Genomic DNA, 15,445 nt, shown 5'->3' with positions numbered 1-15,445 from the left:
AGGGTATTCCATAAACTGGGTAAAATGATACAATTTTTTTTTTCTTAGAAGAATAAATGACAGCTCTTTTACTGTAAAATTCTAGACTATGAAATAAGACATCATTTAAAGTTTAAGGGGAATCCTAATTTCTGAATGGTGAGTGTGAATCCCTCAGGTTTTGCTGAGGTGGGGCTATTTGTGGAGCTTGTGCATTATGAACAGTTCTTAACTGCTTGGAAATGTACAGCAAGCAATCAGCATAGCTATATATTAACTGTACAGGTCTCTTGGAAAAGTTGCCTACAAAGATGACTCTGCCTTGTTTATTTGTGGTAAAACACCTATTACAGTCAACATATATCACAGCAGCATGACCTCGATTTGGTCTTAATTTCCTGCCTGTATTGATAGGTACAGAAAAAAACAAATAAAATAGTAGTACTGTCTGTTGTTCTTTGCCAGTATCTGAATCTCACAGTATTCAGATATTTGCCACTGGAAGTCTTAAATCCTGTATTTCACCTTCGTGTCACTTAAGAGCACCTGGTATAATACCAAGATGTTGTTACATGATCTGTATCTGTTATTACCTAGCACATCTCTTTGAAGTGCTACCTTAAAATTAGTCTCCTGCTTACCTATTTATCCGCTTAAACCAGTGATTTCCAGAATTGATGAGCAGTCAGCTTTAATTATTTTTTTTAACTCTAAAGACTATAATTTCTTGGTTTTATCTAAAATTTCAGACCTGTCAATCCAGCAACTTATAATGGGCTTTGTTCTATGTCCCCATAATTAACTGAATTATAAGTAACAGACTTTTTTCCCCTTTTTTTGCTTTGTTAGCTCTTATTTCAGTATGTCCTTGACATGGATTGGTTTCTAATAGGTGCTCAAAGTGCTTTCCTCTTGTGTTAATACAAAAAGAGGGCACAAGTTTTAAATTTGCTGTTTGGTAGCATTTTTTTACTGTATGCATGAAAAATGCTATTGAGCCTTACTATTTCCTTGCAGCAACTCTATGTGTCCTAGAATCCCTGTCCACTATGGTCAGCCTCAGAGCAGGCATCATCTAAATAAATTAGGCTAACAATCATCGTGAAGCTGCTACTAATGGAAAGTAATGCAGTTTCTCAAATGTCACATGCTGGTGAGCAATTCCAAGACTGGTGTTTATGTGCAATGCATCTCTGAAGTCAGACAGGCTGAACAAGGATTGTGATAGCCATAAGGACCTTGACATAAAAATGGGTCCTGTCAGACTTTCTTGCTGCTTGGGGAGAGAAAGCATGTTAAAAAAATAAGATGCACAGCATGAAATACAGGTTAGCTGTCTTCTGTAGTAATGGCTCTTTTACATCGCTTCGTAGACTCTTCAGAAGTGCAGTACTTTTAGTATGATGTTAGGTTGAACATCCAAATCTGACCTAGTCATTCCCAGTGTTCCCATGAAGGGAAATAGGATGTAAAAATCTCTTTATGGGACGTAGAGTCAAGTATGTGTGGAGAGTAGCCTCAGGTAGGCATGTTGCAACAGTGCAGAAGCTGCTCTGGTATGCCACTCTCTAACTTTTTACGTACCAAGTACTGGATTTGGGATCAAACATATCTGTTCTTGTATTTTTCTACCTACTTCCACTTACAGTTTTGTCCCTGTTTGCTCCAGTGCATCTTAACTGTTTTATAGAGGTACCTCCCACTTAAAAAACTCCCAAACAAAACTCCAAACAAAAAAGATTTCTACTTGGGTCAACTTGGCTTCTGTTCATCAAAAAATATGGAGATGTTAATATATTCGGTTTTACTAATTTCTATTAATGTATATCCATATGACTCCACTTAGTCTATAAATTTTATTTGGCTTCTCAAATGAATCATATGTTTTTCAGATTTTGTTTCTAGCCCATAGTAATTCTGAACTTTTATAGTTCTAACAAAATTCTCTTGATAAACTGTGAATCTGTTACACCTGCTTCATTGTATCATAGTTCTACTTTGAAGTTACCTGATTTATGCAAGATGTTAAGTTTTTCTGAGGGCAAAACAGAGATGAGCCTACTTGCATCCTGTGCTAGCCTCAGCTTCCGGAGAGCTCATGAACAAACAGAAACTACAGCACCTGGGACTATGCCATATGGTTTAAAAACTCCCTAGAGAATAATAAATGTAACTAGCATTGTGTATATCTGTCATGTTTGGGATAACCCTTGCAGTTGAGATTTCTGTTGTTTCTCCCTGAAATGTACTGGTATCTACAGAAATGTATGGAATGGTTTTGGATGCTGTTGTGGGTGTCACAGCTGAAACTGGAAGGCATGCTTGCAAATCTCACCATACAAAAGATTAGTGAGTAAGATGTACCTTGCCTTCTGAGATATGATGCTGGGAAGCACAGAACAGATATATTATGAAATGTGCTCACTTTTATTGATACAACTGACATGTTTCCTCACTGTCTTTGCAAAACAAGTTTTAGCCTTGACTTTAGCAAGAACAGGACATTCAGACACGATCAAGAATAAATTCCTAATGTAGATAGTTCCCAGATAGGCTAAGCTGCCCCAGGGGAGGGAGATTTGATGGGCGGGAGGAATGAAGTTCACCCCTCAGGGGAGCTTATTTTCCGATTTCCGTTAATAGTCATGTGTTCACTGCTAATTCTCACCAGCAAGCTGACTTTCAGTTACAGAGTGAAGTATTTCATAATCTGGGCTATTGTAAGTAAAAATAACTTCAACTGTAGAATGATGAAATTATGGATAAATGGAGTTTTGAATTCATCAGTCCAGAGAAAACTGTCTTCTTTTATGAAAAAAACAACTCGTGTACATAATTCTGAAACTTTAAGTTACTCGGAGATGTATCTTGCTTTGATCATAGCTGAGCATGACAAGTAATACTTTAGCTGAAATAATGTAAGAAACTCCTGTGGCAATCTGAAATGAATGGGATTTATATTATCCTTCAAAATAACTTATTTAAATCTCATGAGAATGCTGTTGTGTTAGTGGCAAAACCACTGTTCCCTTCTTATCCCTCCCACCATCAGCCCAGAAATGGGAGTTAAGTTTCCAGGCCAGACAGGAGTCTGGGGATTGCTGTGTTATGTCTAAGCATGTTTTTGCCAAGCCCTAGACATTGGAGCTGTGCTGCCCTTCTCTTCTACATTCAGAGAACAGAACGTACCTTAATATATAGGTACCCAAGTAAGGTGTGCTAATAGCACTGGTAAGATAAAGATACTACCACAGAAGGTGAAGCAGTGTGGGCTTTGGTGTGCTTTAATAATGAACTTAAATTCCAGAAATCCTGGGTATATATTTGTGATCATATTTCTAGGACATGATAAAACCTATGCCATTCTTTCTATGAATGTTGTTAGCAATGTTAGCTCCAGTTAGTTAATGCAACCTACCTATTCTGCTTATCTGTGTAGAGTCAAGCCAATTCCAATAGCTGGTTCCCTAAATCTTATCGTTTATGCTGTTGGGCAATGCTGGGCAACTGCTGGCTTGGAAATATCAGATACCTGGCATACTAAACTGAGAAATAAAGATTAGTAGTACTGAAACAAGTATTATCTACGAGTAGTAATTGGTGAAGCACTGCAAAAGTTATGTTACCTGAGGTGTTGCCTAAAAACCAAACTGAAACTCCCCAGGTACCCTCAGAAACAACTCCTTCCCATCTGTCTGCCTTAGCTGTATTCATCACCTCTTGTGTTTTCTTCATTACACAGTAACTGAGTGCTTTTATGTTGCCTTTTTCCCCACAGTTTTCTAGAACCCAGGTTCGTAAGCAAAACAAAACACTCTCTCACAAACTTTCTGAGAATATATGCAAGTGGTCTCATGGGTCTTTATCAGACCTTTAGATTATTCATCATGTATATCACGGTGGAAGAGTCTTGCCTTACAAAGCTGTGTTTCTGAAAGGACCTTACTGTCTCTTTACTTCATTGACTCGTTTGTGTCAAAGCTTCCTGGGAAGGCATTTCCTTTTCTGTTGTCTCTGGGTCTTGTGGGTTGGGTTTTTTTATTACTATTAATAGTAACTGTAGCTCTTTTGGAATTCCTCTGGGTGAAAAACAGCCATGAATTTAATTACTTTCAGCTATTAAATCTGAATTATTTACCCAGTCAACTGTGTATGGATTTACTTTTGAACACTGTAACTATCTAACTATATTTAATTCTTTTCATGGCTAACATAAGGAGCTGATGAAATCTTAGTATTTTTAACAATTAGTGATTTACAAGATTAGACAGTTTGACTCCCAGTGAGAGCAGAGATTAGCACTTGGTGTTTCGTGGTGAGTTACCTGCCTTCAGGTATGGTATTTGTTATTACTCTGTCTCTGTTGGTCAAAGTGGTGATTGAAGACTTTGGTGCTGGAGGAAGTCTAGTTAGGTGGAAGCTCTCTGCTTTGCCCAGCTTCTGGTTTTGAAGTGTTTGGAGATTCAGCATTGGATCAGTATGGCTTTGAAATCCTCTTTTGCTGTGTTTATGCTAGGGTTGTTTGCTGGTTGTTATCTGAGAAAAGTTAATTGTACTACCGGTTAAGCATTTGATACTGTCACAAGATAATGCAGTTGCTCTTGTGAACTGTGAGATTACTGGACAAGCTGGAAGTTGTCCAGGTGTGTATTTCCAAAGTACTAGGAAACTAATGAGTGTTATTTGTTGGGGTGGAGAAGCTGTTGAAAGGCTATTAGGTTGCGGTCCATTTTTTTTCTACTCCATGCACACTGTTATATGTGCATGTCACCTGCTGCTTGATGCTGGTTTTGGTGTCCATCTTTCTGTAAGCAGAGCCTTTTTTAAGGAGTTAAGTAGTTTGAAACTTCTCAATACTGCAGCCAAGAGTTTCTGTGAAAACATCAAATAGGAAAACACGTAACTCCTTCGTTTCATGTCATCAAGGAACTTCTAGTAAGGGGGCTAGAAGTTATTGCAGTGCCTGACTTTTTGTGGACCAAATGTATAGACACCTGCTAGATCTCTTAGACTAAAGAGTGTCTGTAATTTTTCCCATCTGCTGGAATGAGTGCTGAATTACTAACAACTTCAATCTTCACCTTCAGTGATAGAAGGAGGAGGTGGTTATTGTAGCAAATAAGTTATAAAGCTGGTGTCAACCATGGAAATCAGATGCATGTGGTCTTCAACCAAATCTGGGCTGATACTCACTTTTGGAGTCGTCATGGTCTGCCATGTATGAGTTCTGAAACCTTGATCTCGTGACTTAGGAAAAACAGACTTTCCAAGGTGTGTTCGTTTCATAGTGAATCAACCTATTAGTTCCATCTTTTTAGATTCAAATATTGATATTTTCTATCTGAAACTACTGGATTAAATAACTCTGCCACATTCTTAAACACGGTGCAGGAAGCACTTATTTCAGTCTTAGCACTTGCACTTTAAATCTGCTAAAATGAAATTCACTATCTTCTGATCTGTATTTGAGAAGTCGATAGTGACCATAAATGGTCAAAATACTTCAATAAGCACTCCAACTGTAGCTTTTTTTTTTTTTTTCCCCCTCAAAAGGAAACAAATGCAGAGAATGTATTAATTGTTTGGGACTGTCCACGTGACAGCCTTATCTTCTCAGGCAAACCCTTTTAAAAATAGTGTCTATGTTAAATACGACGGAGTTCTTAAAAACAACGTCTTCTTTAATAAAGCTTTTACTACAAAATAAAGTGCCAAATTGTGTTAAAAATGCAGTTTTCATGAGAAAATTCCTGGTTAATATCTGAATTTGTGATTTCTTAGTTTGGAAAAACTTCAGTTAAAGCAATTGGAAAGTTTAAGATGAACTGATGTTGCAAGCAAGCTGTTCTTTTCTAAATCTTTCACTGGAGCTATGTCCTGAACTTGGAAACAAACTAGAGAGTACTTGCATATACTCAAAGTATATAACTGATAGGTGAATTGAGACTTGTTCTACCTAGTCAAAACCATAGGGTTCATGGTGAGAGCTCTGTACTGACACTTCTGTGGGTTGCAGAGTATTCAAGCAGAGTGAGTGTGAGCTGGATGTGAAAGGTGGAGAAGAATCAGTGTGACTGACCTAAACACAGGAGCAAAATACTGAATGCAAGAGCCTTCCTTGCTTAAAGCAGTATTCCTGTTGGACTATGCTGCCACTGCCATCATTGAAGTTCATTGATATGTAGAGTGCTTGCATGCAAGTATAAAAAAAGGCATCTGTTGTCTGCTCAGGCATCCAAACAATCTTGTAACTCTTACACATTCTTTCCTGTTAAGTAACTTGATCGGCCTTCCATCCTTATACTGCTTATCTAAATTTGGATACTTGGCAAAGCAACATCGTGTGTGCATGTGTAGCACCCAGAATGTGTTAAGTGATCCACAAGTTTCCAGTAGCAAATTAGGTATTGTAGTGGGTTCTCTAAGCATAAACTGTGCAACCATGGTAGACTTTTTTCTGCTTGTTGACTGTATCAAAACTGAACAGCACAATGAATTACTGGGTTGATCTCAAGTAAGAATTATTTAGGAAACTGAATTTTGTTTTATTTTATTTTGACTTACCTCCATAAAATGTCTTTCTTTTTATGGCTGGTTTAGTAGTAGTCTTTAGCTTTGCCTTCAGCAGGAGTATGTGATCTCCTCAATATATGGCATGAGGTTGAATGTCAGAGTGATAAGTGCATTGCTCTATAGTAGTTCTCTAGAAACAAACCTTGTTGGCTCCTGACCAGTCACCTTGGAAAAATATAGCCATGGCAAATAAAAGGAAGACTCTTGAAAGCAAAATTGGTTTTGCTGTATGTTACTGTATGCAAGTGTCGATGAGTTTTTGGCTTGTTCCTCATGTGTTTTCTGTTGCTGTAAGCTTTGAACTCATGAACTTGCAGAGAACAGCAGAAACATGAAGGCACTAGCTGCCAGGGGTGACAGTCATCTCGAAGTTCCAGATCTGCTTGCACTTGGTCTTTCTTTGCCAGCTCCTGAGTTTCAGCTTTTCTGCTACCGGGTTTGTGTTGTGTTAGCCCAGATTTGAAGCAGAATGTATCAGAGTTGGTGGCAGATGCTTATTACTGCCTACTGAGAACCTGACTTTGTGTTTTCTAAACTGTATTTTTAGAAGTATGCTAAGTGCAGGTGGGTTATAGAAATGCTTAGCAAGTCATCTGTTATTCTTTTCCCATTGTGATAGCATTTCTCTTGGCTACAAATCCTCCTCATTGCTCAAAACCAAAGATGGTCAGTATTCCTTCAGCACTAATTCAGCTGATGGAGACAGATTCTTCTGTTCTAGTTTCTAAATATCTCTAACACAAACAAAGTCAACAAATTGCTTGTGTGACTGCATAAACTGAATCACTCTGAGCTGGTCTTTTATCTCTTAATCAGAAGGATGCATTTTTAATGGTGAAAACTGAAGTGGAGCACTGTCACCAGCGTGTGAAGCGGCAGACTGCTGTAGATTTCAAAGTACAAAAGGTCTGGATGATCAGTCTTGTACTAACTGGATGGCAGTAAAAACATTTATAGCAGTTAAAACAATTTTTTTCCCCTCTCCCACCCTTCTTTCTGGTTGAGAATAGTTACTGCTATCTGCACTTTGGCTGGCATTTGGGTATGTTTTTGTGCAAGATAAGAACTTTGCCTCAGTGTCAAATGCTTGATATGTAGCAGGATGTGATATGTGGCTTATTTTGTCTCAGTTCATGTTTCATCGCTGTTGCTGGGTTCTCCTATCTTGTGGACATGCAACTTAACACTAACTGAAAGGAGAGTCAAGTCCCAATTGTTCCTAATTTTTTCTCACATTGCACTAGTTTCTAATTGATAGATGTCAAACTCTTTTAGTAATTATCAAGAGCATGGGCTGTTGATTTCTGAATGGTATCCTGTTTCTTTTGTTTGTTTTTAAGTATGCATAGTTAGATCATAAGTAGGAATCATTATTCAAAGCCGAGGCAGTGCGGGTGCTTCCAGCCCAAAGTGAGGAAATACTTTTGAAGCACAACGGTTACTGCGTGGAGCTCTGACTGAGCCATGATACCATGAACTGACCTGAGGAAATGGTGCAACAGCATGGCCAGCCCTTTGTGAGAGGGGGATCTTTCTGCAGTCACCTATCCCAATCTGTTCCCGAGTTCTTTAGTGTTCATGACACTATAGTTTGGTGACAGTTTCACTTGGACATGCCTGTGATTCTGAATTGGAGCCCACACCAGAAGGTACTGACTGCTCCTAATGTGCATGCGTGAAGTTCATTTTCTCATGTCTTTTTGTACAATGGAAAGGATCTGACACTGCACCTTGCGTTGCGATGGAGTGAAAGGGGCCCAGCTTCTTCCTTACTTTGAAAATAATCGCCTTGCTAGAACTGTTGTCATTAAGTAGCCAGATTTGTTAGGCATGCTTATTAGATGTCATGCTAAGGTATAGGCCTTATGGTACGATGAGGGGATTTGCTTTGGTAATAAATTCTAGACTGAAATTTTCCATGTGGAAGGTAGAAACAAACTAACAAGAGCTGCAACTTCTCTGCACAGTGGAATTCTGTCCAGCTGTGGAAATAATGATATACAGCAAGTGATTTTTTCTTCTTCTTTCAATATACATAGCGTTCAAGTTCTAAGTTTCAGTTAAAATTGAAAGCACTGCTCAGTAATTACTGCAGTATGCATCTAAATGTTATCTCTCCAGCAAAAAACGGAGCTCCACCTCTCTGGAGGCTGTGGTAAATTCAAAGGGAGTATATAATTTTTTTTGTAATGCTTGACTTCTGTCACCTGTATTCAAGAAAGTGTGTGGTATCCCCATGGAGATACTCTGCCTATTCTAGAGTAGTGGCAGACTGTTCTAGTGTTATGCTGCAGCATGCATGATTTAGTAGGCTTGATAGCCTCTATGTTTTGTAATTTCAAGATATTGGTGATAAACACCTCATAACTGAAGTTCTTTGGGGATTTTAAGGCAGGGGTGATAAAGTTGGAATTAATTTTAATGAAAACATAGTTGTGTGACATGAGAAGACCTACAAAGAAAGTTTTAATTTGGTGTTGATTATTTTCCTGTAGTCCTTTATTTGGTTTTAGTCCTCACTTTGGTTTTAATCAAGTCAGATGAAAGAGCTTGCATTAGTTACATCAGTTAAACTCATGTTTCCAACATGAAAATACTTTTCTGCGCTGAACACAGTGAACTTTCTTGATGTGTAGTAGAATGGTTCTTGGCAGTACTATTCACATGCACTTTGAACGATGTACTACTTATGGACGAGGAAGGTGTTTGCTCTCTGTTATGCATCGACCCTGTTAGAGGTCTAGTCACAAGGGACAGAACTGGATAGAGCCCATGAACTGTAGAGCTGTAATTAGCAGATCTAAGGTATTAATATAATATATCTGTCTTCTAGCCAGAGTGAAGTGTTGCGGCCTTATTCTACACTAGCTGGCCAAATCAATGTACTGCAGTAACTCTTAAGGTCTATAACCAAGGTCATGGAGGAGGTGGGGTGAAGGAGTGTGAGGTGCAAATGGAATATGGGGGACCATTTGGCTAAAATGGATGCTGTCATTAATTTCAGCTTACCAAAACTCTGTCTGTAGTAAACAGTGTTTGTGAAAGTTTTTTCTTTACTTCTTATGTTGTATATTCGGAGATGAATCTTATTGTAGGTGGTGCAGAATTCTACCAGGGCCATCTGTTCTGATTAGAGTACAACTACTTATTGAATCACCACATACTGAATCAGATCTGATTGGGGGAAGAGGGATTCATAAAGTGTTAGGCTACTCAAACGGGAATAATAACAAATTTGAATTCCCAAAGGGTGACTTTTTCTCTAATTAGACAGATCAATCATATTTCCCTGGAGTGAAATATTGCCTCTTTAATGTCATCATGGATCTCTCCTTACTTGACTCTTAATCTGCAGTCTTGTTCATTAGGCTTTGATAGGGGGTTTTTGTTTGTTTTTTCTCATCAACCAAGTTTTGGAGTATTCATCACACTGAGGAGCCAAACTGGTATCAACACGTCTAGTCTTGTACTTACGGTACCCACTGTTCATCCTTGTCATTTTGGCTTCTTGCATTTGTGGGGGTTTTGCTACAGGCTCTGAGGAAGGATCTTTGGCTCCTACCTTTCTGCTGAGAAGCCCTGTCCGACTCCCTCTGGGACATGGTCATCTTTTCCTTCTCTGCCCAGCAATATTTGGAAAAAGGTGATAGGCCCCTAGACCATGGGACTTGGGAGAGGCAAAGCATGGGAGAATTAAGTCGTTTTGCATTGTCCCAGCACTAGCACCACTGGGTTTGTTGGGGCTGGAAGTGTGCCTCTCTTACCCTGCAAATACACTGCCCATCCCCCTCTATTCCACTCCCCCTCTTTAACAGAACTATCTTCAAGGCTTGACAACAAAAATTCTGAGTATGTTGAATAGATTAATTACTTAAATACTTTAATGATTTATTTTCTTTGTATGCAGGTGAATGCTGAAAAACTATGTGCTAATTCATTTAACCTTTTCATTTTGTTCTTCTGTAATACCTGGTAGTATATATCCACGAAGATCTGCAATGACCCTGTGGGGTTTTGGAGTAAGAATCCCATTTCTCCCCTTTGGCTGCTTAATTTCATGAGACTGCTGTAGGGAAATACTAGAACTTGGAAGCACATTAATGTTTTGAATGTTTCAGGAGTCTGTTTTCTTAATATTACTACACTGATTCCTGAAAGTAGTTAAGCACTTTCATACTGTTAATTCAGTACTTAAAAATCTCTGTTCTGCTTAATATCTTGTCTAACTTTGCCTTGCAATTTCAGCATTAACAGGTAATAGGCTAATATCCAAATCCAAAAAAGTTACACAACTGTGGTGGTGAAACTTTTGTAACTGGGGCTTCTTGATATACAGAGCAACAGAATGTCAAAAAACAATGATACAGGCCAAAGAAATATGTAAAATGCCGCATTGGGATGGTTTCTATGCTTAATAATTGTGTAACTTGTTCTGTATCTTGCACTTCAGGAAAACACAGATGCAAACTCTTGTTTAGACTCCACTTGATCCCAGTTATGGTTTTTGCCCAAAGTCAAAACACTTAATGAAAATACTGTGTTCATAACTACAGACATTAAATGGGTCTCAACTTTTCACCTTGTTTTATCACTTTAGTTCTGTGGATAGGTAGAAAAATAGGAAAAAAGTGAATACGGATGAGGATGCACTCTAAAAAATAACATAGCCTGTAAAAACAGTTGTCTGAACAAAGGAGGGTATAAGAATTGGTTGGGCAAGTAGGAGCTGAAACCTCTGCTCTAATGCTAGAATCCCTCTATGCTGAAGTGAAATTACTGTAGCAATTTATGTGGTAGTTAGAAGCAAAAGCTATACGGGGAGCAGGGATTGTGAAATAGGAATTGTGACTCAGATACTAATGTCTGAAGAGTATGCACAATCTGGAAAAGATGGAAATAAAACCAAGTGATAAATAGCAAGGTGGTTTTTTTTTTTTTTTTTTTTTTAATAGAATTGCAATTACTTAAAACTCTGTAGAGGAGCTTTCTAAGAAAGGAGGAAATGGATGGGGAATCCTACTGTGGTAGAGTTGGTAGTGTCTTATTGCCAGCCTATTTGGACATTCACTGGTGGGGTGAGGGGGATAGGACACATTAGGAGGCTATTGGGTATTATTAGAAAGACTTAAGGATATCTTCTCCAGTCTTTTCTCTTAGAAGTGATGAGAAAGTGGCAGAACGCAGTTGTTGGAGCGTAGTTGATAGTATGCTTTTTTTAATAATCCAGATTGCCAGTTAAACAGCTGACTTTGTTTATTCTAGTTGATTTATCATTGTCCCTGTAGTTTGAATAGAAATATAAGTGAATTGTCCTGTAACATGTTCTGGATTCTAAAATGGGAAATGTTAATTAAAAGACAGCCAACTTGTGCATTTTGCTAAAAGATTTTTGCTAAGAAATTTAAACTCTAGAGCTTCTCTAAACACAGACCATAGAAAGAATAAGATCGATAGTGCAAAAAGAGCTGCATCTTGGAATATGAACTGGCATGTATAAAGTGAGAATTGTCCATGTTCAGCTGAGCTGGCATGGCTGGGAGGTAAAGCAGCCTGGTGGTGAGAATGAATGAAGATTAAATACACTCTACTATCTGTGTCATCTCAAGACTAACTTTTAGCCTCACTGAAAACTGAGATGATGATGACATCTATAGGGATGAAAGCCAAATGGTCAGTAGATCTTAGGGTAATTGAACTTCATTTTGCAATAAATGAACTGGAAGCAGATCGGAGTTGAATGCCCAATGGATGAGGTGTGTGTAATGGGAGACAGGGATTAAGAGGAGGTAATTTTCCACTGTGACTTGCAAAAGTATTGGCATACAAGATTACTGCCTCATTAGCAAGTTTCAACTGGTATCCTGTGACTGAAAGAAAGAGATACTGTAGGGAGCATGGATTATTTACTAAGGTGTGACTTCAGAGTTATCTTTTTAATAGAAAAAATACTTTGAAACAAATTATCAAGTATTATCGATATGGTGGGTGGTGAGTGGCGAGAACTGATTTCTCTTGGAAAGAAAATCAGATAAGGTAACCTTTCTTATCTCATTGTCACTAGTAACTTCCCCAATACCTGTAATGTGATATCATTCCTTATGCTTCCAGAGAAGGTGAAACTTGGTGAGAAAGAGGTTTGGTTAAGCAGAGGTAGGTACTGTCAAAAGAGCTACTAGAATCACTCTGATCTGCAGTCAATAGAGTTGAAAAAGTCCTTGTTTTCTCTAGTGAAGGAAAAATGAAAAAGGAGCTTGCATATTAAATATGTTGATGCTGAAGGCAGATATCATCCCAAGGTGATTGGGTTAAAATGGAAGGAGAACCAGGTGGCCTTAAAAGACTGGGTGATACAGAGCTGACATTGAGAATTTCTACTGGAGATGTGGATATTGGCCTTACAGGGTTTGTAGGAACCTGTACGTAAGAATGATGGAGAAGAGAGATATGGGTGTGCTTCTTAATTGCATGATGACTGAGACAGCAGGGAAGTGTGACCTTAAAGTAAACTGCATCATAGGATGGTTGGGGTGAGGTTTTTGTAGCAGATAACAAGAATTAATGCAAATGTACATGGTACTTTGGTATAATTTCCATATGCTTGCTGCCCGTGTTCCAAAACTGTCAGTTGAAACTGATGGGGCTTGCTGGTCTCTCTTTCATAAAACTCTTTCCACAACTGACCTAAGAATGGAATATCTGGCTCTGCAAAATAAAACCAAAGAAACAGTGAAGGCCCTATGCAAAGTACATCAGCAAGAGATACTGCTGTGGGAAGAGGGCGACAGAAAAGAAAAAAAAAAAAAAAAAAAAAAAGTGAACATTTGTCAGTAGACATTCTGGTAATTTAAAACTTTATGTTCTGAAACAGATTCTTGTTAAAAAAAAAATTACTTAGCTTTCACTGCATAAACTGTCTATACAGAATTTAGAATTTTCTACTTTTATTCTGTCAGCCAAGAAACTAGTGGCACTCTACTAAAGAAATAACTTGTGTAAATATGTAAATTAACAAATATTTGACATATCACTGTGTGTGCTATCTCATTTGTGGCTACTAAACAGACCTTTCACATCATCCCTTAGGTTCCTGATGTTATCAGCAGCATAAGACAAGTCTCCAAAGCAGCGCTGAAAGAAGATGCTAAACCAAGTAAGGATAGTGAAGATGCTTTCTATGACTCTCAAAAATTTGAGGTCTTGTACTGTGGAAAGGTGACGGTGGCTCACAAGAAAGCTCCCTCCACACTAATTGATGATTGCATTGAGAAATTCAGCCTTCATGAGCGCCAGCGCCTGAAACTATTAAACGAGCAGCGGAATAATGAGTCAAGTTTGGACTTACCCCTTTGGGAAGGAAATGTGCCAACTTCTCCATTGGATAGCCCATTTGAGGAGCTGGACAGCCCAAATAACACTGCAGGGCACGCTGCAATGTTTACAATCGGTAGCCAGACCAACTTGACCAACCTGGCCAGCACTCGTGGCTCCTTTCCAGAGCGAATTTTAGAGGACTCTAGCTTTGATGAGCAGCAAGAGTTTCGCTCCCGGTGCAGCAGTGTCACTGCTGTAATGCAAAGAAGGGTTCATGACACAAACCCGAAAATACAGCCACGCAGAAGGCATGCAAGTGCACCCAGTCACGTTCAGCCTTCCGATTCTGAGAAGAACAGGACAATGTTGTTCCAGGTGTGTACTAGGATGAGCAATTTCATGTTGGTTTTGCACTGTATCTTCCCCTGTGCAGTTTGAAGCTGAGACAAGTTTTTGCAAAATAAGTAGTGTGGACCCAGTATGGTTTCATGATTTGTCAGAAATATTTATATATCTGTTCACAAGCAATTGGAATGCAAGTAGCTGAACTTTCTTAAGGAAGTCACCTTGACTCATAAGCTTAGGTAAATCTTAAGAAAAACACATTACTTATGGAGTAATTACTTACTGGAGCGGAGTTTCTAGGGAAATAATTACTTTATATGCAGTTCTGGTTTGTCTGTATTAGTGAGATCTAGGACCTAGCTGAAAAAAGTGAGTGTTCTTTCAAAAAGAGAACTGATGAAGACTTCCACATGAACAAATCCTCTGTGCAATTAAAAAGAAGCTCACAACTTCACATAAGGCTTTCACAGCCTTTATGATAATTTGTATTAATGTTCAGCTCGCCTTTCCCAGATGAGTATGCAAACGTGTCTGCACTGAAGGCTTCTTCCTTCAGACCTCACAGTTATTTCTTCTCTTGTCTGAAGTACATTTGACATCTTCAGTGCTTGTATTGAGAAAACAAAAGGACACTTAAAGGAGGTGACCCATGAAAGGAAAGATCTTTGGACCTTAAAATAACATGGGGCTAAATGCCTGGGTTTTGTCTTTCCATATGCTTTAGAGATCATTCTTGCCTTTTATTCTTTTGGGGAAATGCTAACTGAAGTGAGAATGCATTGCCCTTTAGAAAGGCACAGCTATCACTAATAGTTAAAAGAATTTAGCTGAAAAACTCCATGAGGTCCATGGAATAAGTTCCAAACACTTGAGAAGCAGTTTGGGAACGCTGAAAAATAGCTTGCTGCAGAACCTGCACTTTTTCATCTGAAATTATTACAAAACCAAAAAGTATCACCTTAAGATCAACATAGTTTCTCTGCTGAACTATATGGTATAGGGTTTTTTTTTGTTTTTTTTATTTTTTTTTAAATCTTCACATTCTGATTTTATTGCAGCTTTTAGTTTAGTCACATTGTTTACTAAAGGTTTTAGTATTGTCTGTCAAACATTTGATCTTTGGACCAAAATAACTCAAAAAGAAAGGGGCTGAGGGATTCACCTATCTTCCTGTTGTTCAGCACCTGTTACTTGTGATACTTTCTGAGGTCTTACTTTATTACCTTTTATCATTCGC

The 15,445-nt window shown here is 38.4% G+C and overlaps 1 protein-coding gene across 1 annotated transcript in view; it reads left to right on the top strand.

Annotated features, from left to right (window-relative positions):
- The first annotated feature begins 13,873 nt into the window (after positions 1–13,873).
- The window catches only part of TBC1D4 (TBC1 domain family member 4), a 44,230-nt gene continuing 42,658 nt past the window's right edge, over positions 13,874–15,445 (top strand). Inside the window, exon 1 of the mRNA XM_026852162.1 lies at positions 13,874–14,238. Within this exon, the coding sequence (XP_026707963.1) occupies positions 13,984–14,238 (255 nt within the window). The 5' untranslated portion in view covers positions 13,874–13,983. The remainder of the gene's footprint in view (positions 14,239–15,445) is intronic.

This window comes from Athene cunicularia (genome assembly GCF_003259725.1).
Source record: "Athene cunicularia isolate RWA chromosome 1 unlocalized genomic scaffold, athCun1 chr1_part1, whole genome shotgun sequence".
Classification (NCBI taxonomy): Eukaryota; Metazoa; Chordata; class Aves; order Strigiformes; family Strigidae; genus Athene; species Athene cunicularia.
The sequence above is the reverse complement of the archived record's forward strand: the minus strand, read 5'-3'. Positions and strand labels throughout refer to the sequence as shown.